The 25956-nt window shown below is 46.0% G+C and overlaps 1 protein-coding gene across 1 annotated transcript in view; it reads left to right on the forward strand.

Moving 5' to 3' along the window:
- The window catches only part of RHPN2 (rhophilin Rho GTPase binding protein 2), a 58920-nt gene that overhangs the window by 21283 nt on the left and 11681 nt on the right, over positions 1 to 25956 (forward strand). Inside the window, exons 3-10 of the mRNA XM_065898807.1 lie at positions 6650 to 6778; positions 9447 to 9522; positions 17945 to 18022; positions 18396 to 18520; positions 20097 to 20263; positions 22401 to 22588; positions 22996 to 23152; positions 24763 to 24882. Of these exons, the coding sequence (XP_065754879.1) occupies positions 6650 to 6778; positions 9447 to 9522; positions 17945 to 18022; positions 18396 to 18520; positions 20097 to 20263; positions 22401 to 22588; positions 22996 to 23152; positions 24763 to 24882 (1040 nt within the window). The remainder of the gene's footprint in view (positions 1 to 6649; positions 6779 to 9446; positions 9523 to 17944; positions 18023 to 18395; positions 18521 to 20096; positions 20264 to 22400; positions 22589 to 22995; positions 23153 to 24762; positions 24883 to 25956) is intronic.

Raw genomic sequence — 25956 nt, forward strand, 5'->3', positions numbered from 1 at the left:
CATTCCCACCAGCAGTGCAAGAGTGTTCCCTTTTCTCCACACCCTCTCCAGCATTTATTGTTTCTAGATTTTTTGATGATGGCCATTCTGACTGGTGTGAGATGATACCTCATTGTAGTTTTGATTTGCATTTCTCTAATGATTAATGATGTTGAGCATTCTTTCATGTGTTTGTTGGCAGTCTGTATATCTTCTCTGGAGAAATGTCTATTTAGGTCTTCTGCCCATTTTTGGATTAGGTTGTTGGTTTTTTTTTACATTGAGCTGCATGAGCTGCTTCTATATATTGGAGTTTAATCCTTTGTCAGTTGCTTCATTTGAAAATATTTTCTCCTATTCTGAGGGTTGTCTTTTGGTCTTGGTTATGGTTTCCTTTGCTGTGCAAAAGCTTTGAAGTTTCATTAGGTCCCATTTGTTTATTTTTGTTTTTATTTCCATTTCTCTAGGAGGTGGGTCAAAAAGAATCTTGCTGTGATTTATGTCATAGAGCGTTCTGCCTATGTTTTCCTCTAAGAGTTTGATAATGTCTGGCCTTACATTTAGGTCTTTAATCCATTCTGAGTTTATTTTTGTGTACGGTGTTAGGGAGTGTTATAATTTCATACTTTTACATGTACCTGTCCAGTTTTTCTAGTGAATTATTGAAACTGAGAAGGGGGTTGTGGGAACCTCTGACTTGTAGCTGGTTGGTCAGAAGTTCAGGTGCCCTCCCCCTGCCCCCACCTGCTTGCAACTGACCCCCGAAGTGGGAGCAGCCTTGTGACACTGAGCCCTTAACCTGTGGGGTCTCTTCTAACTCTGGGAGTTGGTGTCAGAATTGAATTGAATTGTTGGGCACCCAGTTGGTGTCAGAGAATCAGAAATGGAGAGTTTCAAACGTTATTGTTTTTTAAAAAGAAGTTATTAGAGTTCGAACAGAATATATTGGAGAGCATCACATGTATGGCAGAGTATGGCTTTGTGAGACTTGTTTTTGGGGGCGGGAGGTGTATGTGTGTGCTGTGCTGTGATATAAATGCATTTCTTACTGGTGATCGTGCCCTTCTCCAAAAAAAATTCCCAAAGCAATGACATTCACCAACTGAGCTTCCGATATCTCCTTGCCTGGCTGGGGAGTCCAAACGTGCATGTGTGAAAACTTACTGGGCAGTGAGAGGGCAAGTGCCATCCTATCTGCAGCCAGGTCACAGCTGCTCTTTCTGAGGGGGCATAAGCTTGTTGGTTGGTCATGGAGAAAGAGCTGAAGCAAGGGAGGGGGAGAGAGGGAGAGAGAGAGAGAGAAGGGTATATATATGCACCACGGAGAGAAACTGATGGGCCCAAATATGTGCAAGGCAGGGGAAGCCCCAGGGGAGAGGGCCAACTGCAGGGGAAGTGGTTTAGCGCTTTGCTCTCTGGAGGGAAGGTGGACAGGTGGTGAGCAAAGCTGACCAATGACAGGTAGATGGATTTTCATCAGCTGAGGAGGAGAAGGTAGTCAGGTACTGTCTCTCTGGCTGGCTGGAGCTCTTGGCTGGTGACCCATTTCACGGATGAGGACAGTTCTGGTACCTGGCCTGAGCCATGGCTGAGGACTTGCCAAAATGGTTCAAGGAAATGTGCTCAGCAAGACCTGGCTTAGAACTGGGTTTTTATTGTGGTTTATTTTTAAAGGATACAGCTCAGGAACAGCCAGGTGGAAGAGATCCACAGGCCGAGGAGGGAGAGGAGCCACCATCCCCTCTGCAGGCGGGCCTCCTTCTCTGCCCCTCAATGTGTTCTCCAACCTGGAAGTTCCCCATCACTTAGGGGTTTAATGAAGGTTTCATTACTTCATTACCAGGGCGTAATTGATTAAGTTATTGGCTACTGGTGATTGAACTCAATCTCCAGCTAGCACCTATAAGGTCTTCGAGTAGGTGGCAGAACCCCTGCTTTGAGAATTTGGGTAAAGTTTGTTTCTCCATCCTGCTTAACACCATTCCGTTCTATGGATATAGCACATTTTGCTTATCCATTTGCCAGTTAGATATCTGGATTCTTTCTACTTTGGGGGCTATTAGGAATAATGCTACTATAAACATTCACACTCATGTCTTGGTTTGGACATATGTTTTCATTTCTTTCGTATAGATTCCTAGGAGTGCAATTACTTGGTTGTATGCTAAGTTTATGTTTTAACATTTTTTGAAACTACCCAGCTGTTTTCCCAAGTGGCTATGTCATTTACATTCAGCAGTGCATGAGGGTTCTAGTTTCTCTATACATCCTCACTAACACTTGTTATTGTTTGTCTGTTTTATCATAGCCAACCTAGTAATTGTGTATTGGAATCTTATTATGGTTTTAACACGGATTTCCCTGTTGACTAAAGACTTTGAGCATCTTTTCGTGTGCGCTTATTAGCCATTCATAGAACTCCTTTAGTAAAATGTTTATTCAAATCTTTTGCCCATTTTATGAATTCAGTAAAGTTGCAGGATACAAAATCAATATACAGAAATCAGTTGCATTTCTATACACTAATAATAAATTATCAGAAAGATAAATTAAGAAAACAATCCCAACACTCCTACAGCGTTGGTGGGTCTGTAAGTTGGTACAGCCACTATGGAAAACAGTATTGAGATTCCTCAAAAAATTAAGAATAGAATTGCCACACGACCTATGTACTCCACTTCCGGATATTTATCTGAAGAACACAAAAACACTAATTTGAAAAGATATATGTACCCCTATGTTCATTGCAGCATTATTTACAATAGCCAAGATATGGAAACAACCTAAGTGTCCATCAATGGGTGAATGGATGAAAGAAAATGTGATACACACACACACAAACACATACACCATGGAATATTACTTAGCCATAAAAAAGAATGAAATCTTGCCATTTGCAGCAACATGAATGGACCTTGAGGACATTATGCTAAGTGAAGTAAGTCAGACAAAGACAAATACTATGTGATCTCACTTATATGTGGAATCTAAAACAAAACAAACAAAAACTCCTAGGGACTTACCTGGTGGTCCAGTGGCTGAGACTCCGTGCTCCCAATTCAGGGGGCCCAGGTTCGATCCCTGGTCAGGGAACTGGATCCCACATGCCACAACTAGGGGTTTGCATGCCGCAACTAAAGATCCTGCGTGCCGCAATTAAGAGATCCCGCGTGCCGTAACTGAGACCTGGCATAGCCAGATAAATAAATAAATAAATATTTTTAAAAATAATAAAAAACCAAACCAAACAAAAACCCCCAAGCTCATAGATACAGAGAACAGATGGGTGGTTGCCAGAGGTGGGGGCTGCAGGGGAGATGAAATGGGTGAATGTGGTCAAAAGGTACAAATTTCCAGTTATAAGATAAGTCATGGGAATGTGATGTACAGCATGGTGACTATGGTTAATAATACTGTATTGTATGTTTGAAAGTTGCTAAGAGAGTAGATCTTAAAAGTTCTCATCACAAGAAAAAAATTCTGTAACTAAGTATGGTAACAGATGGCAAATAGACTTATTGTGGTGATCATTTTGAAAATATACAAATATAGAATTATTATGTTGTGTACCTGAAACTAATATAATGTTGTATGTCAATTATAATCAACTAAAAAAAATATTTTGCCCATTAAAAAAAATTGAGTGGTCTTTTTGTTATTTAATTAACAGAACTCTTTATATATTCTGGATACAGATTCTTTATCAGATATATAATTTGCAAATATTTTCTCCCAGTCTGTCTTTTTTCATTGTTTTTTTTAGATGGTATCTTCTGAAGCACAGAAGTTTTTAAATTTGATGAGTCCAGTTAATCAATTTCTTTTTTTTCTTTATGTGCAGTTTATTTTTATTTATTTTCTATATTTTTTGGCTGCGTTGGGTCTTCATTGCTGTGCACAGGGTTTCTCTAGTTGCGGCGAGTGGGGGCTACTCTTTGTTGCGGTGCACTGGTTTCTCATTGTGGTGGCTTCTCTTGTTGCGGGGCATGGGCTCTAGGCACGCAGGCTTCAGTAGTTGCAGCAAGCGGGCTCAGTAGTAGCGGCACGCAGGCCCTAGAGTGCACAGGCTTCAGTAGTTGCAGCACGTGGGCTCAGTAGTTGTGGCATGTGGGCTCTAGGGCACGCGGGCTTCAGTAGTTGTGCCACATGGGCTCAGTAGTTGTGGCTTGCGGGCTCTAGAGCACAGACTCAGTAGTTGTGACACACGGACTTAGCTGCTCCACAGCATGTGGGATCTTCCCGGAGCAGAGATTGAACCTGTGTCCCCTGCATTGGCAAGTGGATTCTTAACCACTGCGCCACCAGGGAAGTCCTCAGTTGCTTCTTTTATGGATTGTGCTTTTGGTGTGTAGCTAAGAATACTTTGTCAAACTCAAGGTCATGAAGATTTTCTTCTAGAAGTTTTGGAGTTTTTGCTCTTTTGCTGAGGTCTCTGATCATTTTGACTTAATATTTGGTTTGGTGTAAAATTTAGGTTGAGATTTATTTTTTGCCTATTGTGCAGAAAAGAGTTATCACAGCCGGCCTGAGACAGCTATCCTTAGAAAGCCCTGCTTGCAAGGTTGGTGTTTGGCTGGTATCTGGAAACTTAGATTTCAGGAGAGTTCCCACCATTCCCAGAACTGATAAGAGGAGCTCACTAAACTATTTGCACAATGTGGTTTATATTGAATACCCGCTTTCCTTCTAGGAGTCTTGAATTTTGGAACATGCTAGGCAGAGGTGTCTTCCTGACCAGCCCCCAGTAAAAACCCCAATGAGCTTCCTTGGAAGATAGCATTTTCACATGCGTTGTCACAACTGTTTGCTGAAGGAATTAAGCATGTCCTGTGTGACTCCTTTGGGAGAGAGGACGCTTAGCGCCTGTGCCTGGTTTCCTTCAGACTTCACCCCATGCACCTTTCCCTTAGCTGATTTTGCTTTGTGTCCTTTTCCTGTAATAAATGAGAGCAATGCGTACAACTATATCCTGAGTCCTGCAAGTCCTTCTAGTAAATCGCTGAACCTGGCGGTGGTCTTGGGGACACTGACATGCCTAGGGATGTCCAATTGCTTCAGCATCATTTGTCAGAAAGACTTTTTTCCCCCTTGAATTTTCTTGTCACCTTTGTCAAAAGCAATTCACCATAAATGTAAGGATGTATTTCTGGATTCTGTTCAGTTCCATTGCTGTTCCTTATGCCAATACCACATCTTGATTACTGAGACTTTATAGTAGGTTTTAAAATCAGATAGCATAAATCCTCTAACTTTGTTCTTTTTCAAACTTCTTTGGGCCTTCTAGGCCCTTTGCATTTCCATATAAATTTTAGGCTCAGTTTGTCGATTTCTACTAAAAAGCTTACTAGCGTTTTGATTGGAATTGCTTTGAATTGATAGATCAATTGGAGAGAATTGACCTCTTGATAATAGTGAGTCTTCCAATCCAAAAACATGGAACGTCTCTCCATTAAATATCACAGCAATGTTTTGAAGTTTTCAGTGTACAAGTCTTGTGCTTCTTTTCTTAATTTTATTCCTAAGTATTTTAATCTTTCTGATACTATTTTGAGTGAAATTTTCTGAATTTCATTTCAAGATTGCTCATTGCTAGTATATAGAAAAAAAAATTGATTTGTTTATTTTGAATTGTATCCTGTGACCTAACTAAATTTATTAGTTCCAGTATTCGTTTTGTGGATGCCTGGGGATTTTATACATGCAAGATTATGACAGCTGTGAATAAAGACAGTTTTACTTCTTCCTTTCAATCCAGGTGCCTGTCATTTCTTTCTTTATTTTATTGCTGCTGGCTTGAACCTCCAGTATGGTGTTGATTAGAAGTGGCATAAATGGACATCTTTGCCTTGTTCCTGATCATATGGGGGAAAGCATCAATCTTTCACCATTAAGTATGGCGTTAGCTGTGGGTTTTTGTAGATGCCCTTTATCACGTTTTGTAAGTCATCTTTTATTCCTAGCTTGTTATGGATTTTTATCATAAATCTGTGTTGGACTTTATCACATGCTTTTTTTCCTGCATCTGTTGAGATGACAATTTATTTTTTGTCCCTATTTCTGTTGATATAGTATGTTACATTAATTGATTTTCGGATATTAAGCCAACCTTGCATTCCTGGGATAAATCCCACTTGGCCGTGATGTATAATCCTTTGTATATGTTGCTAGATTCAGGTTGCTAATATTTTATGGAGGATCTTTGCATATGTATTCATGAAGGATATTGATTGGTTATTTTGTTTTCTTGTGGCGTCTTCCTCTGGTTTTGGATCAGGGTGATATTGGCCTCATGGGATGAACTGGGGAGTGTTACCTCCTCCTCTATTTCTCATCCATTTCCTTTTAGGGGGAAAATTTATGGTCTCTTATGGGTGACTAGGAGCAGCTCCTTTTTGTCTTCTCAAGGCTAATTCTTACAGAGTGGTCTTAGCATCCATGTCAGGCAGCTCAGTGTCATTGGCTATATCCTAGGTCCATTTATTGGCAGGTGTGGCTCAAAATGGGGCAGGTGCCCAGCATCCCTGAGACACCTTATCTGATCACATCTGGCTCCTCCGTCTGCAGGCAGACCCTCAGAACTTCCCTATGGGGACAAGGGTTGGGGTATCTGCTCAGCCGGCAGCTGGGATGCTTGGCTGAGGACGCTTCTCTCCCCGCCCTCTTTTAACAGAGCAGCCACGAACCAAAAGGTACGGGAGCAGGTGCGCCTGGAACTGAGCTTCTTGAACTCAGACCTGCAAATGCTGAAGGAAGAGCTGGAGGGGCTCAACATCTCGGTGGGAGTCTATCAGAGCACAGAGTAAGTGGGGGCAACACTTCTTTTGGATACTTTCTGAGCCTTGGAACATGCCTACATCGGGGATGGTGCACAGATAGGCTTGAGGGTGTGGCAGACCCCACTTTGATCCAATTTGGGGTTGAGCAAGGTGTAGGAATTAAAGGGATGAACCCATGGAGTTTGTTGGAAATACCTGGCCAGTTGGACAAGAAGGCATTTATTTGTCTTGGGGACACACGGGACATAGTTTTACAGGAGAGCTATGTGGCTGGGTCCAGGTGGGGAGATGGCGTCTCTCAGGTGGCCTGGGTGGTGGCTCTGTCATAAAGATGCCCTGGAAGGGCGGCTGTGGTTAGCTCTGAGCACCAGCCTGCCAGATGGGTCCCAGGAAGCCCTGCCTTCTTCCATCAGCCTCAGCACCGTGCACACGGTCTGACCCTGGGTCATTCTGTTGATAAGAGTACAAAAACATAAAAACTGCCTTTTATATCAAAGATTATGAGACCTTTGCAAGTTCCCTGAGGAGACAGTATGACTGAGACACTTTGGAAATGTCCCCCATTAAATATTTGAGAAACAAATGTTCTAATTCAGAAGCATCCCTCAGAGAGGGTTTATAGGAGACCAAACGTTGAGATGTGACCTTCAGAAAAGCTCAGAGAGTCTCCCACCCCAAGGTGAGCTATCTTGGAAAGAAAAGTCCATCTTTAAGAAGAAATAACTTTGAGGGGACTTCCTTGGTGGTCCAGTGGTTAAGGCTCTGTGCTTCCAACGCAGGGGGCGTGGGATCGACCCCTGGCAGGGAACTAAGATCCCACGTGCCACGTGGGGCTGCCGTAAAAAAAAGAAAAAACTTTGAGGTCTAAAGAACAGTTTACATACTTTTCTGTGTGGGGAAGTGGTACTTCTCAAAAGATAAGGGAGTCCCAGGGGAAACCCAGTCAGAAAATAATTCCCTGGATTAACAGAATGAAAATGTCGGGGAACCTTGAGTCACCTTTGGAATGTACTTTTCCTGATTGTCCCCAATCCTCTGCACTGTCCCCGAGGTGTTTTTCTGAGTCACGTGTGAAACCTCTTCTCCTTTGGTGACTGTCCGTGAGCCAGCCCGTGTGGCCTGCCTCGCTTACCTGTGGGCTCCCAGTGCAGTCTGACACCTAATCAGAACAGTCAATGCACAGCTTCCCCCAGCCTATGCTCTGGTATTAAATTCCAGTGTTTTGCCCAAAGGTCAAAGTTCCTCCAGGAGGCAAGGCCGGGCCAAACTTTGGTGATAAATGTAGGATGTTTCATATTCCCCCCTCACCGTACAGAAGCACAGGGCTGTCCATCACGAGGGTGTTCCCCAGAGCCATGCAGTCAAGGCCCCTGTGTGACCACGGTGCGGCTCTAGAGTGTCCGGTCGGCCCCCTGTGCGTTGGGAAGAGAGGAGAGAGACGTGCAGATGCATAATGACACCTTGCATTTCCATCAGCCCCCTTCCTGTTTTCAAAGCAGATTGTTTTTTTCTCAGCACGGTTGATTTTTAAACATTTCTATGAGGTAGGCAGGGAAGAAACAATCTCATTGTGCAGATGAGAAAACACAGGGAAGCCGGAAGTTACGGAAAAAGTTATATTAGCGCAAGGTGGAGGGCGGGGCGCCCTGGCCCGGAGGCTTCGGGACGCTGGCTGCTCCTGGACAGTCACAGGGAGAGCCAGCCCCGTCGGGGTCAGGCCAGGAGCACGCTGGGGCCCAGAGGAGGGCAGCACAGCCTGTCTTCATCTCCTTCTAGCAGGATCCAGCTTTCCCTCAGGAAAGGGCTTTGGGGAAGCTATACACCCCGCTGGGGCTCGCCTGCTTTCAGCTTAGCCCTGTTGTTTTCTGTCCCCCACAGAGGCAGCTTCAGTTTACAGCCTATTGTCCACTCACCCTGCCTGCATTCCTGGCCTCCTCCCCAGGCTGGGCTGAGCAACCCCAGGAGGTCTCCTGTTACAGGTCTGGGAGCGAAATCCCTGTTTGCAAAAAGTAGCTGAGCCCCATTCACTTCCTGTTAGCTCTGCCCCTAAGGCCACTCCCAGGGCGACCTGTTGGGTAACCAACTGGTGAGTGCGGGGAGAGGAGGTGGAGGGGAAACAGCCGGTCTGGGTCTCACCCAGGGCTGGGAGCCAGGTGCGCTTACGTGTCAGATGGGGCCCCTGCCCTCAAGGCCTTCCCTGTGCTGGGGATGGGATGCCTAGAGGGATACACCGGATAGGAGGAGGCCCTTGAGAGCCCAGAGTTGGAGGGCTGCAGGGGAGATGGGACCCGCTGCAGTGAGGAGAGGCGAGGGGGATGGGGGTTGGGTGGAGCTGGTGGAGATGCTCCAGATGATGGAGCAGTGGGCACACCAGGCACAGCCCCGGGTGCACAATAGGTTCTCACCACAGTTACTCAAAGAAGTGTAGCGATTGGAGGGCTAAATCAGGGTGGAGCTGGTAGGGGCCTCATGTGTTAGGCTGGGTCGTTTAAAAGTTGCCGGGGACTGGGACCAGTTTTGGAACAGAGATGGGGACGTGACCCAGGTGGTCTTTATGGAAAATGAACTGGTGTGTGCTAGCTTGGCGGCGAGAGAGCGGGTGGGGACCTGAGCTGGGCTGCTGGGGGAAGGCCGGGGGGTGCAAAGTGGCTGGGATACGGATGTTCATGTACCTTGCTGTGTTCCTTCTAGGGAGGCATTTACGATTCCCCTGATTCCGCTTGGCCTGAAGGAAACCAAGGACGTTGACTTTTCAGTCGTTCTCAAGGTAAATCTCAAAGCGAGGGGCACTGGACTCACTGTTTAAAGGGAAGTGTAGAAGTTGTGTATCCCTTGAGAGTGGCCTTAGGCTCAGTGTGCCCGAGTGTCAGTTGATTTCTGCAGGGTGGCCTTGAGCCCCCTCAGAGCCTGTCCCGTCCTTTCAGATGCTCCCTTTCATCTGGTCACTGAGGCTTCTGGGGAAGGGGTTGGAAACCCAGGCCAGTCCACCCCAGGTCAAAGAGGGTATATAACCAATTTAGGCCACGTTTTTGGAAGAATAGCCAAAGTTTTTGTCCCTCACCATTTTATTGTGAAAATAGAAGAACTGAAAGAAGTTGACAGTGAATCCCTGTATACTCGCTACCTAGGTTCTCCCGTGAACATTTTGCTGTAGTCACTTTATCACGTATTCGTCCATTTATGTATGCATCCCTGAATCTATACATCAATCCATTTTATTTTTTGATACATTTCAAAGGAAATCAGGGAATTTCCTGGCGGTCCAGTGGTTAGGGCTTGGCACTTTCACTGTCGGGGCCTGGTTTCAATCCCTGGTCGGGGAACTAAGATCCCACGAGCCACGCAGCTTGGCCAAAAAACGAAAACAAAAAAACAAAAAACCCCACCAAAACAAAGTAAATACTTGAATAGCTAGAGTTTATGGATCCCGCTGCTCCCTAATTCCTGGATGTCTACCTTCTCTTTTCTTTCTCTCTCCCCCTCTTTCTCCCTCCCTCCCTTCTTTCCTTCCATCTTTTTTTTTTTTTTTTTTCCCAATAACAACCTTCTTGAGATATAATTCACACACCGTACAATTCACATCTTTAAAGTGAACGGTATCTGGCCTCCCCTTAGCCAGTGTGTCCCTGGCAAGCAGCGTTACTTGTAGGCCCATCTGTGTCTGTCACTGTGCAGGGTGCTGTTGAGGTCACAGGCCCTGCCTTTGGATCCCGTGGTTCAGTAGGGGATCCAGGTGGGAAGTGGAAGATGTGTTTTGATGGAGTTGCCCAGAGATGCCTTGGGGCCAGGAGAGGCCTCCCGGTGCCTGGAATGCTTTCCTCTTCCTCCTTGCCCCACATCCATCATTCTGAGTTTTACTGACTCACCTCAAACTTCCATTTAGGAGGAGAAAGTGGCGATGAGGTGGAAGGTAGTGCCTGTCTCTGAGCTTTCCAGCACAGGCATGGTGTATAGGAATGAATCCCAGCGTCGTGAGAAATGCTTCAGAGAATTTTGTTTCTTTTCACAGTAATCCTGCTAGTTGATTCATCTTGGACTGCTTTTAATTTAGAAAAGAAAAAAATGATGATATGGCATTTTGGGCCCTACGCAATTTGTCCTTTTAAAAAGCAATTGGTTAATGCTTCAGAAGCCTTTGCACTTGACCTCCAAGCTCAATCAGAGACTGCGTGAGTCCCTTGACATATAAGCCCTTTCACTCACGGCCTTGTGGACTGCTGCTTGTTTAAATCCAGGTCCCGGGCCCTGTGAGTTTGGGGTTTATTTTGGAGTTTAAGAAGGGACATTGCTAGTCTTCCTGGATGCAGGATTGTCAAGGATTTTATTTTCTGGGTAGGAAACAATCCAGAGCTATATGGCAGCTTTTCACAGGTCCCCTAAACTTTTAGATGTGACACTTGCCACAGGTCTGTGAGACTCCAGACAATGCTTATGTCTGTGGAAATGTTTTAGTTGCTTTTGTAGAATAGTTTCTTTTAAGATTTAGTTTGTTGCTTGGTGCCAGAGCTGCAAGAGTGCAGGCATTTGGGGGTGTGGAGTAGGTGAAGGAGATTAAGAGGTACAAGCTTGCAGTTATATAATAAGTAAGCCAGGGAGTTATAATATACAGCCTAAGGAATATGGTCACTCACACTTTGGTGATAGATGGTTACTAGACTTGCTGTAGTGATCATTTCATAATGTATGCAAATGTCAAATCATATGTAATACATTTGAAGCTAGCATAGAATTGTAGTCAACTATGTTTCAGTGAAACAAACAAAAAAAAGGCATACTTAGAACCACAAAATGTCTGAGTTTGGAAGGAATTGTAAAGGTTACCAAAAAATAAAGATAAAAATAAAGAACACAGGCATTTAAAAGGGAGACTCTTGGAGAAACTTGGGAATTTCATGGGCATCTGTAAGGATCCAAACATGTCATGTGCTGAATTCACATTAAAGCCAGTGGGGGAAAAAAAATCACATGTTGTGGGTATGGCCAAGTGCTGTTCAGCTGAGACTTCCAGCCATGTCATTTTAGCCTAAAAAGGACTCTACAAATGTCAGTCATACAAAAATGAGAATGTTTGGGGGATGTTCTGTTTTTCCTTCCACATTTGTCCTTGAGAGTAACACAGACAGGTGCCACAGAAGTAGTTTGGCCGACTGAATTAGGGCAATTCAAGTTGTCTTTCAAATCTGTGTATCCACGTGATGTTTAATGGTCATTGAAGCTTCATGGTCTGATTTTTTTTCTGTTTTAAATAAATGGACTTTAAAATGGCTTCACAAAAAAACACGATCAAAATCAATTCCCTTTCAGAGAATTCACATTTTTTTTGCTTTTAAATATGTCTTTATTAATTTATTTTTCCAACTGAGAACAGTATTGCAAAACATTCCGAAAATATCGAGACATGTAAAGATCCCTCACAGCCACACACCTCCTTCCCCCGCCCCCCGTCTCCCCACTGAGCTATGTAACTTGCTCAGTACTTAATCTTTGAGCACCCGATGTTGTCCTCTGATCAGGGGCCTGCCTTAGGAGGCTGTGAGACTCCTGTGATCTGTTCAGGCTTAGCATGGTGTCTTCTGGTAGTAGGTGCTAAATAAGGTAGCTATTAATTTCATTCTTTTTAAAAAATATTTATTTATTTATTTGTGCTGGGTCTTAGTTGCGGCTCACAGGCTCCTTAGTTGTGGCTCACTGGCTCCTTAGTTGCAGCTCGCTGGCTCCTTAGTTGTGGCATGCATACTCTTAGTTGCAGCATGCATGTGGGATCTAATTCCCTGACCAGGGATTGAACCCCGGGCCCTCTGCATTGGGAGTGCAGAGTCTTATCCACTGTGCCACCAGGGAAGTCCCAATTTCATTCTTAAGGCAGCTTTCAAATACCGTTGTCAGCAGCTCTCCCATCCAAGTACTAACCAGGCCCAACCCTGCTTAGCTTCCGAGATCAGACGAGATCAGGCGCGTTCAGGGTGGTATGGCCGTAGACCGTTGTCAGCAGCTCTCTGAGCACGTTTGCACACTTTGCTGAATATTCCTTTTGGATAAATTTCTGGATGAGGATTTGGTAGGTCAAAGATACATGTTAGGGATTTCCCTGGTGGTCCAGTGGTTAAGACTCTGTGTTTCCACTGCAGGGGGCACTGGTTCGATCCCTTATCAGGGAACTAAGATCCCACATGCAGCACAGCCAAAAAAAAAAAAAAAAGAAAAGAAAAGATACATGTTACCTAATTACCCACCAGAAGTGGTCCTGCCTTACATTCCCACAGTGTATGACTGCTTACATTGGGTATCGCTTATCATTTTGATTTTGTGAGGTCAGGCAAAAGTGATATCATGACAGTTTGCATTCTTTGATCAGTACTAGAGTTCCCGCTTTTGTTTATTTGTCCTTTACATGTGTCCTTTTGGAAATACCTATTTCTGTCCTTTGTCTGCTTTACCATAGAGTTGCTTTTAAGAGTTCTTTTACATATGAAGGAGAGTAATGCTTGGTTATGTACGTTACAAATATTTCTCCCAGTAGGTTCTCTCCTTTAACTTGTTTTACAAGCAATACCAGTTTAAAAAGTACATCTTTTTTTTTTCCAAACAGATTTTATGTTGTTAAGCTTAACAGTTCTTCCCTTAACAATTCTTCCTTGACAACATGTTCAGAAAGGCATTCTCCACATCAAGAAGACATTAACTATTTTGCTATAGTTTCTTCCAGTGCTTTAAAATTTTTTAACATTAAATCTTTAATCAATCAGGAATTTGTGTGTAAAAAAAATGAGGTGTAGTACTCTTTTTATTTTCACCAAAAAATGGGTAGCCAGTTTCTCCTGAACTATGTATAAAGAATCCATCTGTGAGGCTTCCCTGGTGGTGCAGTGGTTAAGAATCCGCCTGCCAGTGCAGGGGACACGGGTTCGATCCCTGGTCCGGGAAGATCCCACACGCCACAGAGCAACTAAGCCCGTGCGCCACAACTACTGAGCCTGTGCTCTAGAGCCAGCGAGCCACAACTGCTGAGCCCGCGTGCCACAACTACTGAAGCCTGTGCGCCTAGAGCCCGTGCTCCACAACAAGAGAAGCCACCGCAAGCCCACACACCACAACAAAGAGTAGCCCCCGCTCGCCGCAACTAGAGGAAGCCCGCACGCAGCAAGGAAGACCCAACGCAGCCAAAAATAAATAAATACAAAAAAAAAAAAATCCATCTGTGGTGCTGGATACTGTCCATTGCACTGCGTGCCCCTCCCTCCCCCTCAGCCCTCCTCTACCCTGCTCTGTGGCTTTCTATTGGGTGTGTCAGAGGGGGAGTAGCATCAGCAGATGAGAGGATGGGAAGAAAGGGAAGTCGGGGCTTTTAACTCCTCAGCTCCCTCAGCTGGGTACCTTTTACAATCCCCCCCAGCAGGGAAGGTCCTCGTGGCTGTTGGATGCTCACTTCAGGCAGCCACCTCTCCAGGTTCCCATAGCTCCTTCTCCCCCTTGACCCTTCAACTCTGGTTCTAATGGCTCTGGAGGTCCTGCACAATCCTATGGTTTCCCATAACCCTGCCCACATCACTATAAGAGTTCTTCCCTTCGGACTTCGCTGGTGGCGCAGTGGTTGAGAGTCCGCCTGCCGACGCAGGGGACGCAGGATCGTGCCCCGGTCCGGGAAGATCCCACATGTCTCAGAGCGGCTGGGCCCGTGAGCCATGGCCGCTGAGCCTGCGTGTCCGGAGCCTGTGCTCCGCAACGGGAGAGGCCACCACAGTGAGAGGCCCGCGTACCCAAAAAAAAAAAAAAAAAGTTCTTCCCTTAAATTCACCTGTGTGCCCCTCCTTCCTGCCTGGAGCTGGTGGATGCTCCAGGCTTTCCTCTTCTTTGGAATGCTGGCTTATGTTATATACCTGCTTCAGTTTGTTTCTGCTCCATACCTGGTTTCATTGTTTAATCCCCGTGTGCTTTAACACCAATTGGAGCAATCCTTCTTTATTACTATGCTTTCCAAAATGTTCTTGGCTTTTCTTCCGTGTTTTTAACTTCCATGTTTTGTTAGGTTTCTCCAAAATAGCACTTTTGGGTTTTGACTGAAATTTCATTAGATTCATCGCTTAATTTGGACAAAATCGCACCTTTACAATATTGTACATTTTCATCCATGAACGTAATATTTCCAATTGTTGATAATCAACAAACAGCAAGTTTTATGGGGGCAGGGATCATGTCTATCTTGTTTAAAAAAAGTGATTTAATGAATAAATGAAACAATGAAATAACTTACGTCTTACAGTAACGTTTAATAGTTATCTGCTTAATTAATTTTATCCCTAGGGATACTGTACTTTTGTTATAATTGTGAAAGTTTTTGATCCCCTGTTCTGTTTTTCTGACTGGTTATTGTTTGTGTAAGAAAGGAAGACTATTAACTTTTTTTTTTTTTCTGACTGAAGTATAGTTTATTGACAATGTTGTGTTAGTTTCTGGTGTATAGCAAAGTGATTCAGTTATACATATATATATTCTTTTTTTTTTTTTTTTTTCTGTACGTGGGCCTCTCACTGTTGTGGCCTTTCCCGTTGTGGAGCACAGGCTCCGGACGCGCTGGCTCAGCGGCCATGGCTCACGGGCCTAGCCGCTCCGTGGCATGTGGGATCTTCCCGGACCGGGGCACGAACCCATGTCCCCTGCATCAGCAGGCGGACTCTCAACCACTGCGTCACCAGGGAAGCCCTCCATATATATATTCTTTTCCAATATGATTTTTTACAGGATATTGAATATAGTTCCCTGTGCTATACAATAGGACCTCATTGTTCATCCATTCTATATATAATAGTTTGCATCTGCTAGTCTCAGACTTCCAGTCCATCCCTCTCCTTCGCCTCTCCTCCTTAGCAACCACAAGTCTGTTCTTTATAGGACTATTAACTTTAGTATTAACTTTTTGGCCATCTTGCTGAATTCTTATTAGTTTTGCGGTTTTTTAGTTGACACTCTTGGAGTTTGTAAAAACACCATTATTTTGCACAAAAATTATTTTGTTTCTTCCTTTCTAACATCTATATCTTACTTTTCTTAAATTGTTGGCTAGAGAACTTTCGGAATTACGCTAAGTAATGGCAGTGGTGGCAGACATCCTTGTCTTGCCCCCGATATTTACAGTGGGTTTCAGCTTGATATTTTTTATTCTACTAAATATGTGTAAATCAATCCTAGATTACTAAATTTCAAAGTCAAGAATACATTTAGAATGTATCAAAATCCTCTTTGACCTCTGTGAGTTTGACGTAAAGTTTCTCTTTTAACTTCTCATTTTAAGTGTAATTTCTCTCCTAATTTTAAGAACATTTTTGCCAGTGTCCACAGTAGTAGTTGACAGAGCAGCGTGCTGCTCTGGAAAGGATACAGTTCTCATCCTGGAGCATCTCCTGAGTCGTGGCCCTAACGCTGCTCTCAGGGATGTCATCAGAGAAGCCCTAGAGGAGCTTTGTCCCCCAGATCATACTCACCATACTTAATGTCACTAATAACACAATTAATTACATTTGAAAACCATTTCAGGGACTTCCCCCATGGTCCACTGGTTAAGACTCTGCGCTTCCACTGCAGGGGGTGCAGGTTCGATCCCTGGTTGGGGAACTAAGATAAGATCCTGCATGCCTCATGGTGCAGCCAAAAAAAAAAAAGAAAAGAAAAGAAAAAAAAAGCAAAGCAATGTTTTATATTCATTCAGTACAGTCCCATTTTTGTAAGTGGAGAGTATATGGGTGTATGTGTAGGTATTCATTGAACATATAAAAAGCAGAAGGGTCTTTAATGTAGAAAGCGTGTAAAAAGAATACTCACAGACACTTGGGAAAGTGTAATGAACAATCTCTCTCCTCAACTTTTTGCAGCCAGGGAGAGCCAGCGCTTACGGAGGATGTTATGCAAGAATCCATTCTCCATACCCATTATACTCATCTTATTTTTTCCTGTAATACTTGCCTCCTCCTAATAGATGATATAATTTACCTATTTGTTGTGCCTGTTACTTAATGTCTGTGCTCCTTTGTGAGATTATAAGCTCCATGGGGCAAGATCTTTGTTTTGTTCACTGAAGTAGCCCCAGCACTGTGAACAGTGCCTGGCACATAGCAGGTGTTCGTCAATGTATCTTGTGACCGAATGAACTCACCAAGTGGTCATGAAACACTGGACCCCGTTGGAGGTCTCACAGGGGTGCTTTGTTTGTGGAAGTGCACGGAGCTGCTCTCACAAAGGTTCCCATCACAGACCCTGAGGGTAGCATCCTCGTAACAGTCCCCAGACGTGAGTTCCCTCTGCCAGGAAGACCCTGTGCCCAAAGGACAAAGGTCTGAGCCCCTGAATATCTGTGATGTTTGCTAGAATTATTGAACTCTGCAAGTCACTTAACTGTGCTGCCAAGACACTTTTTTTTTAAGATTTTGGTTTTGATGTGGACCATTTTTAAGGTCTTTACTGAATTTGTTACAATATTGCTTTTGTTTTATGTTTCGGTTTTTTGGCCGCTAGGTATGTGGGATCTTAGCTCCCTGACCAGAGATGGAACCTGCAACGCCTGCATTGGCAGGCGAAGTCTTAACCACTGGACCACCAGGGAAGTCCCCATTTTTAAATAAAAAATAACTTCAACTTCCCTTTTTACTGAAGCAACAAAAACAAAAATTTTAAATATACATAAATAAAATTAAGAAAATAAATCCCACTACTTAGAAAATCACTGCAGTGTACACTCTCCCATAAGTTTTTATGAATTCTACATGTTTGTTTTTTTTTAAAAGAAACATTTATTTATTTATTTTTGGCTGCGTTGGGTCTTCGTTGCTGCGCGCAGGCTTTCTAGTTGTGGCGAGCAGGGGCTACTCTTCGTTGCGGTGCGTGGGCTTCTCATTGCAGTGGCTTCTTGTTGCGGAGCACGGGCTCTAGGCACGCAGGCTTCAGTAGTTGTGGCTCGCGGGCTCTAGAGCGCAGGCTCAGTAGTTGTGGCGCACGGGTTTAGTTGCTCTGCGGCATGTGGGATCTTCCCGGACCAGGGCTCGAACCCGTGTCCCCTGCATTGGCAGGCGGATTCTTAACTACTGCGCCACCAGGGAAGTCCGTCTACATGTATTTTTAAAGGGGGGGACCTCAGACATTACTATTTTACCTGTTTACGGTTTTGAGTCACACCTTACAGTATCTCATTTTTCTTACAGGATTTTATTCTGGAACATTACAGTGAAGATAGCTACCTCTATGAAGATGAAATAGCAGATCTTATGGATCTGAGACAGGTATGTTCCTGTGTGCGGCAGGGGGAGGAGGGTGTCTACTACAGCTTGATGAGTCTTCAGGTGATCCCATTATTTCATCTGAAGCCTTGTAGAATCGCTGGTGGTCGGAGGTGGTAGGGAGGAACTGTCAGAATCGTCCATTCAACTTGCCAGATAAGAAGACCACAGAGGGGACAGACATACATGTCTGGGGCTGGGTTCCAGGACTCATGAGTTCACTCCAGCCTTGCCCATCTCTCCTAGAGTTCATGATACCAGCACTGGGGCCTAGGCTCCAGAGAAATAGCGTGTGTGAGCATCTTCCCTGCCTGGCTGTCTGCACTATGCTCACCCGGTCACCCCCTCACTCCCTCAGTGGTTCCTTTCCTTTCAGGCCTGTCGGACGCCCAGCCGAGATGAGGCTGGGGTCGAGCTGCTGCTGAGTTACTTCATCCAGCTGGGGTTTGTTGAGAGCCGATTCTTCCCACCCACCCGACAAATGGGGATCCTGTTTACCTGGTACGTGCCTGGGCTGGGGCTTTCCCACTCTGGCCACCGCTGGGAGCCTCTGTCCCACGGAGGCTCCTCTGCACTGTGGCCTCCTCTCTCTAACTGTCCCATTAATACAGGAGACATGTAGATAAACCAGTGTTTATTTATGAAGGGGATCCAGGGGGTGAAGGCTCCAACGGACCATGGCTTCTTGCTTCTCAGAGCAAGTGAGCCGAGGAGAAGAGGCATTTTTTTCATGCTCGTTTTATCGCGGGGGAAACATGGGGGCTCTGAGGTGGAACTAACAAGAAACAAGATTCTCGTCCCAGATGGCATGGGAGTGGGAATCAGGTTTTGTCCCAGTGACAAGGGCAGCAGACAGAAATAGATCAGATTTTACAAACTGAAGCAGAACCTTGGATTCTTCCCCGGAGTTGGTACTTACCATGATTAGTGTTGTCTAAATATTTTGGAGATGCTATACCTCTTCTCTGAGTTGCTTAGGGCTGTGTGAAACGAAAGTAAATCCCAGTAGCTAAGGGGCCTATTCAGAGTTTAATTTCACCACAGCAGATGGCTATCCATGCTTCCTTTTGGAAGGAAAGGCAGATGACTTTTCCTAAAGATGTGTTAGCTGCCGGCACGTGGGTGAAAGGGCCAAATGTGACTTCTCCTTAGTGTTGAATTAGGAAGAAGCTCCATATCTATCCCCTGGTTGATAGGTGAACTTTAAAACATATCCTGAGTCTTTTAGACTTCAGGAAGAATTATGAAGGGTTAGGATTTGCTATATTTCTTTTAGGAGAAGCCTTCTTCTTTTTTTTTGGTACATTGTATTTTTTAGAGCAGTTTCAGGTTCATAGTACAATTGAGTGGGAGGTGTAGAGAGTCCCCGTAGAACCCCTGCCCCTGCACACCCACGACCTCCGCCACTGTCAACATCGCCCCACCAGAGTGTTCCATTTGTTACAGCTGATGAACCTACATTGGCTCACTGTCACCCAGCATCCGTTGTTTACAGTAGGGTTCACTCTTGGTGGGCTACCTTCCATGGGTTTGGACAAATGTAATAATGACATGTATCCACATCATATCATAGTGTCGCACAGAACAGTTTCACTACCCCGCAATCCTCTGCCTTCCGCCTAGGCATCCTCACCCTTCCCCACCCCCAATCCTGGCAACCACTGATTCTTTTTGTCTTTTCCAGAATGTCATATAGTTGGAATCATACAGTATGTAGCCTTTCCAGATTGGCTTCTTTCACTTAGTCACATGCATTAAAGGTTTCTCCATGTCTTTTCATGGCTTGATAGCTCATTTGTTTTTAGTGCTGCATAATTTTCCACCGTGTAGCTGTACCACGGTCTGTATATCCATTCACCTACGGAAGGACGTCCCGGTTGAGAATCCCTATTTCAGTTTGCGCCTGCGGGTGTCTTTATTCAGTATGATCAGGCCCATCATCTTGCTTGGAAATAAAACCTCATTGCATGTGCATCTTTGAGCTTTATTCAAGAACTAAGTTCTGTCCATTTTTACCCAGAGGTGGCACTCACTAGCCAAGGAATTCATATTCTCAAAAGACGTTTCTTTTAAATAGGTATGACTCCCTCACGGGGGTTCCGGTTAGCCAACAGAACTTGCTGCTGGAGAAGGCCAGCATTCTGTTTAACATTGGAGCCCTGTACACACAGATCGGGACCCGGTGCAATCGACAGACAGAAGCTGGGCTGCAGAGCACAGTGGATGCCTTTCAGAGAGCCGCAGGTGTGTCTTTGCGAGGGCTGCCGGGATAGAGCCCTGGCCCTGCCAGGTGGCCCTGGTACCCCAGCTGAAGGGGGTTCGTGGGTCCTCTACAGGCCCACACTTGGCCTCACAGGCCTGAAAGGGCCAGGCCAGTTTCCAGAGCCAGTGTATCTTCCCACCAAGAAAATCGCTTATTGGCTCAAACCCTGTTTCTGTCTGAATATGGCTTGTGTACACAGTAGTTAACGATTAATCTTTTCCAAACGAGTGGCCCCAGAGGTGGCGGTGAATGGACTGTTTCTTTGAACACAGTTTCGAAGAAGAGAATAAGTTTTCTCAAATGGTGGGAACGTAGGCTTTTTCTTTTTTCTTTCATCAGACGTGCCTGTTTGGTGCATATTACTACCCTTGCCTTTCTGTTATGCTCATCCTGAGAAGCTCGCTCACCCAAGGTTGCTCTTCTCAGCCCCCTACCAAGTGACACTTAGTGCCAGCCTGTAGAGGACTGGGGGCTGCCAGGAGAGGTGCAACGGGCAGGCCTGCCTCATGGGTGTTCGAGGGTTCTGCATTGCTTCCCTCTAGCAGGGCCTGTGACCAGCAGTCTCGGCCCAGGGAATAGTGGGCAAAAGCAGTGACAAGCACAGACCAACGTGTGATGCACTGAGCTGGCTCCACAGCGAGTTTCCTTCTGTGCCAGTCCTTGTCACTCTGTTTCGGAGTGTTACCCCTGGCAGATACTTTTGGGGTATCTGACTTTGCTCTGCAAGGCCGTGAAGAACTGTGGCTTTGCCATTTTGGCTGATCATGGAATTGCTTGGTTAAAATGCTTGATCCCTTGGGAGGAAACGACACTGTGAAATTCCACGTGGGAGTTGATTTCTTTCACTGTAAATCCTTTTCTGGGCTCATCTTTCTTTCTGAGGACTCTGCAGCAGGTACGCTTGGTGACCTGTCTCTAAGATTCCAGAGATATGGACAAAACAAAGCTTGAGAACAGAGTAGAAGCGAACCCCAGAAAGGAGCAGACAGCCTGCAGCCGTCGCCTTCCTTCTGCAGGGCAGTGTATGCTTTGCAGCAACACCAGAAGAACCAGTCAGATGGGATTTGTGCCGGAGATTTTATTTCAGCTCCAGATTGATTGTCATTTAATGCTGTGACACTTTTCTAACACATAAAAAAGTCAGCTGAGGGCTACGGCATGAAAATTTCCACTGGAGTGGCTGAGTTGATCTTTCTTGAGGTCCTGGGGGAAAGCCCGGAATTTCTGAATGACCCAGGGGTTAAGTGTGAGCATGTCCGCCTGAGAGCCCTTCCGTCATTCTGTCTGCCTTCTACCTTCGCCTCCATCAAATGTGTAGTCACGTATGGAATTTCTCACAAGTGTCCCAGGTGAGACAGGAATGGATAGGGAGCAGGCTGGTTTCCTTGCTTGATACAGACGTAAATGTTTTGGAAGAGAGCTGGAAAGCAAAAGTTCTCTAGCTATGGTAAAACATACAGAACAAAGCTACCATTTTAACCATCTTTAGGATTACTGTTCGTTGGCACTAAGTACAGTCACATCGTTGTGCAACTATCCGTCTGCAGAACTTTTTTATCACCCCAAACAGAAACTCTGTCCCATTAAACACTAAATCTCCATTCCTCCCTCCGCTCAGCCCCTGGGAAACATTCTACTTTTTGTCTCTATGAATTTGACTGTTCCAGAGACCTCATCTCACCCAGTGGAATCATACGGCATTGGTCCTTGTGATGGACCTGTTTCACTTAGTGTGATGTCTTCATCCATGTTGTAGCGTGTGTCAGAATTGCCTTCCTTTTTAAGGCTGAAATATTCCGTTGTAGGTATATACCACATTTTGTGTATCCCCATGTCCGTGGATGGACATTTGAGTTGTTTCTGCCTTTCGGTTATTGGGAATAATGCTGCCATGTGCATTCATGTATACGTATCCGTTTAAGTCTCTGCTTTCAATTCTGTGGGGTTATACCTAGGAGTAGAATTGCTGGATCTTATGGTAATTGAGAATCCGATTTTCCTAAAGATGCTTCAGGACACCGGTTTTATATTTTTGCTTCTGTCATTTTCCATACTCCTGAGCAGCATGGTGAAATAAATATGATCCCCAACTAACGTGCAAACCAATTCCAATCGTAGGGGTTTTAAACTACCTGAAAGAGACGTTTACTCACACTCCAAGTTACGACATGAGTCCCGCCATGCTCAGTGTGCTGGTGAAAATGATGCTGGCGCAAGCCCAAGAAAGCACATTTGAGAAAATCTGCCTTTCTGGGATCCAGAACGAGTTCTTCGTGCTGGTGAAGGTGGCTCAGGAAGCTGCCAAGGTAAGCCTTGCTGTTTCCCGTGACTTTCGGGGTGAGTGGGATTCGTCGGTGTGGGCCCACTGGACGCAGCGGGGGCTTCCCACGGCAGCTTGCCCGTGACCTGGGCAGCATGCCCGCCCAGGCTGGCCAGAGTGCTGGCTTGCATTTTCTTGGCAAGTAATGGTGTTTCAGATACGGATCACTGATTCCATCTGCAGCTTAGCCTAAAAACCAGCATAATGACAGTGGCCTGATCTCCCTGTTAACTCTGACACTGACAGCGCTAGGAGACCTTGGAGTTGCTCCCAGATTCTGGAGCGACCTCTGGCAGGGGCCGCTGCCTAGAAGAAAGGGCTCTTCTTCTGCAGCCCGGATACGTGAGGGCCCCTGTGCCACCCTCCTCGTTCCCAACATTTTTTCCATTGTAGGTGGGAGAGGTCTATCGGCAGCTGTACACGGCCATGAACCAGGAGCCAGTGAAGGAGAACATCCCATACTCCTGGGCCAGCTTGGCCTGCGTGAAGGCCCACCACTACGAAGCCCTGGCCCACTACTTCACAGCCACCCTCCTCATCGACCACCAGTGTAAGGCTTGGCATCTCGGGGCTCTGGGCTTTGGTCAGGGGTGTGGTTTTGCTTCCTCTGGGTGATTCTGAGATGAGTGAGAGCTGTGTACCTGCCTGGAAGATGCTCACAGCCTAGGGGCAGAGCGTGGGGATTACATGTTGGCCCAGGCAACAGGGTGGGATTAGGGGTTATGTAGTTCCTTCCTGTGGGAGGAAGAGGGGTAGCGTTCCTTCTGCCTGGGATGGAACAGACAGCTTCATGGAGATGATGTTTCACCTGGAATCTAGGGCCAGGTCTAGACCAGGGAGGCACTCGCCTCAGGCACGAAATCTAAGGGGATAAACTCAGTGATTGAGATAATATTTTAACATTATAATTGTAAATGAATCAAAACTAAGACAGAAAAATCCTTGGTGATTAAAATTTTAAATAAGGACACAGAGCAGTAATGGTGCCTTACTGAGCCACGTGGGAACCTGAAATAAAAAAAAAAAAACTTGATCGGTTGTTTATCATGAATATTTTTGTATTAATTTTGATATTTAGAAAATTGTATTAAAATATCATATATATCTTGATGGCTGAGTTTGGGGCACCTCCTTAAATGTTCAGCCTGCAGTGAGTGCCTCACCCTCCTCCCCATAGTCTTGGCTCTGATCTGAGGTTGGGTGGGACTTCCGTTGCAATTGGTGCTAATCAAGGCAGCCGTCTGAGTAACGAAAAGGAAAACCTCTGGGGCCAAGACTGCCTGGGTTCGTATCTCAGCTCTGTCGTTTACTAGCTGGGTGATCTTGGGCAAGTTACTTACCTGCTCTGTGCCTCAGTTTTCTCATCTGTAAAATGGGGACATGAAGAGAACCTATCTCACAGGCTGTTGTGAAAACTAAATGCCTCTACGCAAAGCTAAATAGTGCCTTGTAAAAAAAAAAAAAAAAATAGTGCCTTGTATGTGGTGGGCTCTCTGGAAGTGTCCGCTGCTCCTGCTAGTGTTATTTTATGGTCTGTTAGGCAGGACAAGTCGTGTAAACCATCCGAAATACAGTGCTTCAGTCACTGTGGTGGGAACACAAACGAGGCAGCAGCTGGAGTCCTTGGTGTAGTCATGGATGGCTCCTCAGAGGCGGTGCCATTCGAGTTAGCCTGGGGACTCTGAGGAGGACTTTTCCAGCTGAACGAGGAGGGAAAGGACAGCTAGAGTGAGAACAGAATCTGAGCGAGCCCTGGAACGGAGGCCGGAAGTGTTGAGGTAGCAGTGGGTGGTTTGGTGAAGTCAGGAGGGGACACGTGCCAGGGAGGGTGCAGGCATGGAGGCCCCCAGAGGTTTGAGGTGGGGCTGTGCTTGGAGGTTCATGAGATGGGTGATGGGGAGCAGGTGGAGAGCAGGGGCTTGGAGCCAAATCATGAGCCCCTAGAGTGTGCCGGGCCCCCTGCACAGAGACCTTGGGCTGGATTGCCTGGGTATGTCCAGGGGTGGAAAGGAGACCTGTTATCCCAAGTGCCTTGTAAAGCTGGAGAAGGGAACCTGGGGATGTGGTTGAAAGAGGGATCTCTCAGTGGGTCTGCGGTGCCGTCTACAGAGCCCGCACCGCAGCCGCAAGAAGGGATTTATCCTGTGGTTCTTGTTGCAGTGAAGCCTGGCTCAGATGAGGACCACCAGGAGAAGTGCCTGTCCCAGCTCTACGACCACATGCCAGAGGGGATGACGCCCTTGGCCACGCTGAAAAACATTCACCAGCGCCAGCGGCTGGGTGTGTGTCGGCTCTCCTGCTCCCTCCCTCCCTGTGCCCCATCTGATACTTCCACTCCCCGTTAGCTCCAGACAGGTCCCCAGGGCAGGGCCCGGAGAGTAGGGCTTCCCGAGTCATCGTGGCCACTCTGGATTCAGAAACCGGGAGGCATAGTCCTCTGGCCTCAACGGGCTTCCAGAGCTGTGTTTCTCACAGGTTCTGCGAGGGACCAGGGCTCCCACGATGGAGCCAGAGCTTTGGCAATCTTTCAACACGCTAGCGGGGGTCCAGGGGATGGCCCTTGGTCATGCTAATCTGGAAGGACGCATTTCTTAGGCCACATCTAAGAACTGGTAATGAATTGTCCTAGTTTGGTCTCTTACAGGTCTCAGAGTGAGTATGCTTTCCATGTCCAAACGTGAATTCTTCCTCCACCCGATCTTGTCCACCCCCACCCCACACATGCACTTTCCCCATCTCAGGGATGGCAGCTCCATCGTTCTAGGTGTGCAGGCCAGAAACCTTGGACGCATTCTCCGCCCTCATCTTTCTTTCTCATCCCCGCATTTGATTAGCAAATCCCGTTGGCTCTACCTAGAAAAATATCCCAAACCTGACCACTTCTTACCTACCACCCTGGTCCAAGCTTACGTAGTGCTTACTTAACAGACATTGACTCGCTTAAACCTCACACAACCCTGTCAGATACATATGGTATGACTCCCCATTTTTCATCTGGGGAAACAGAGGCCCAGAGAGGTCACACAGCTTGCCCAGCTTTTGAGCAGGGAGCCCTCATGGTCCCATCTCACCCAGAGGTGGAGCAGAATTCCTCACCTGCACTTGTGAGGCTGGACATGGTCAAGCCCCTGTTCCTCTCTGGCCTCATTCCCTACCCTTCTCTCCAGCCCTCACTCCCTCCAACCAAACTCCCAAGTTCCTTGTTGTCCTTAAACATGCAGGCATGCTCCTGCCCCAGGGCCTTTGCACTTGCTGCTGTTCTTCTAGGAGCGCTCTTCTGTCAGATGTCCTCTTGACTGCTCCCTCACGTCCTTCAGGGCTCCGCTTAAAAGTTACCTTCTAAAAGGCCTTTTC

The sequence above is a fragment of the Phocoena phocoena genome, chromosome 20 (genome assembly GCF_963924675.1).
Source record: "Phocoena phocoena chromosome 20, mPhoPho1.1, whole genome shotgun sequence".
Taxonomy (NCBI): Eukaryota; Metazoa; Chordata; class Mammalia; order Artiodactyla; family Phocoenidae; genus Phocoena; species Phocoena phocoena.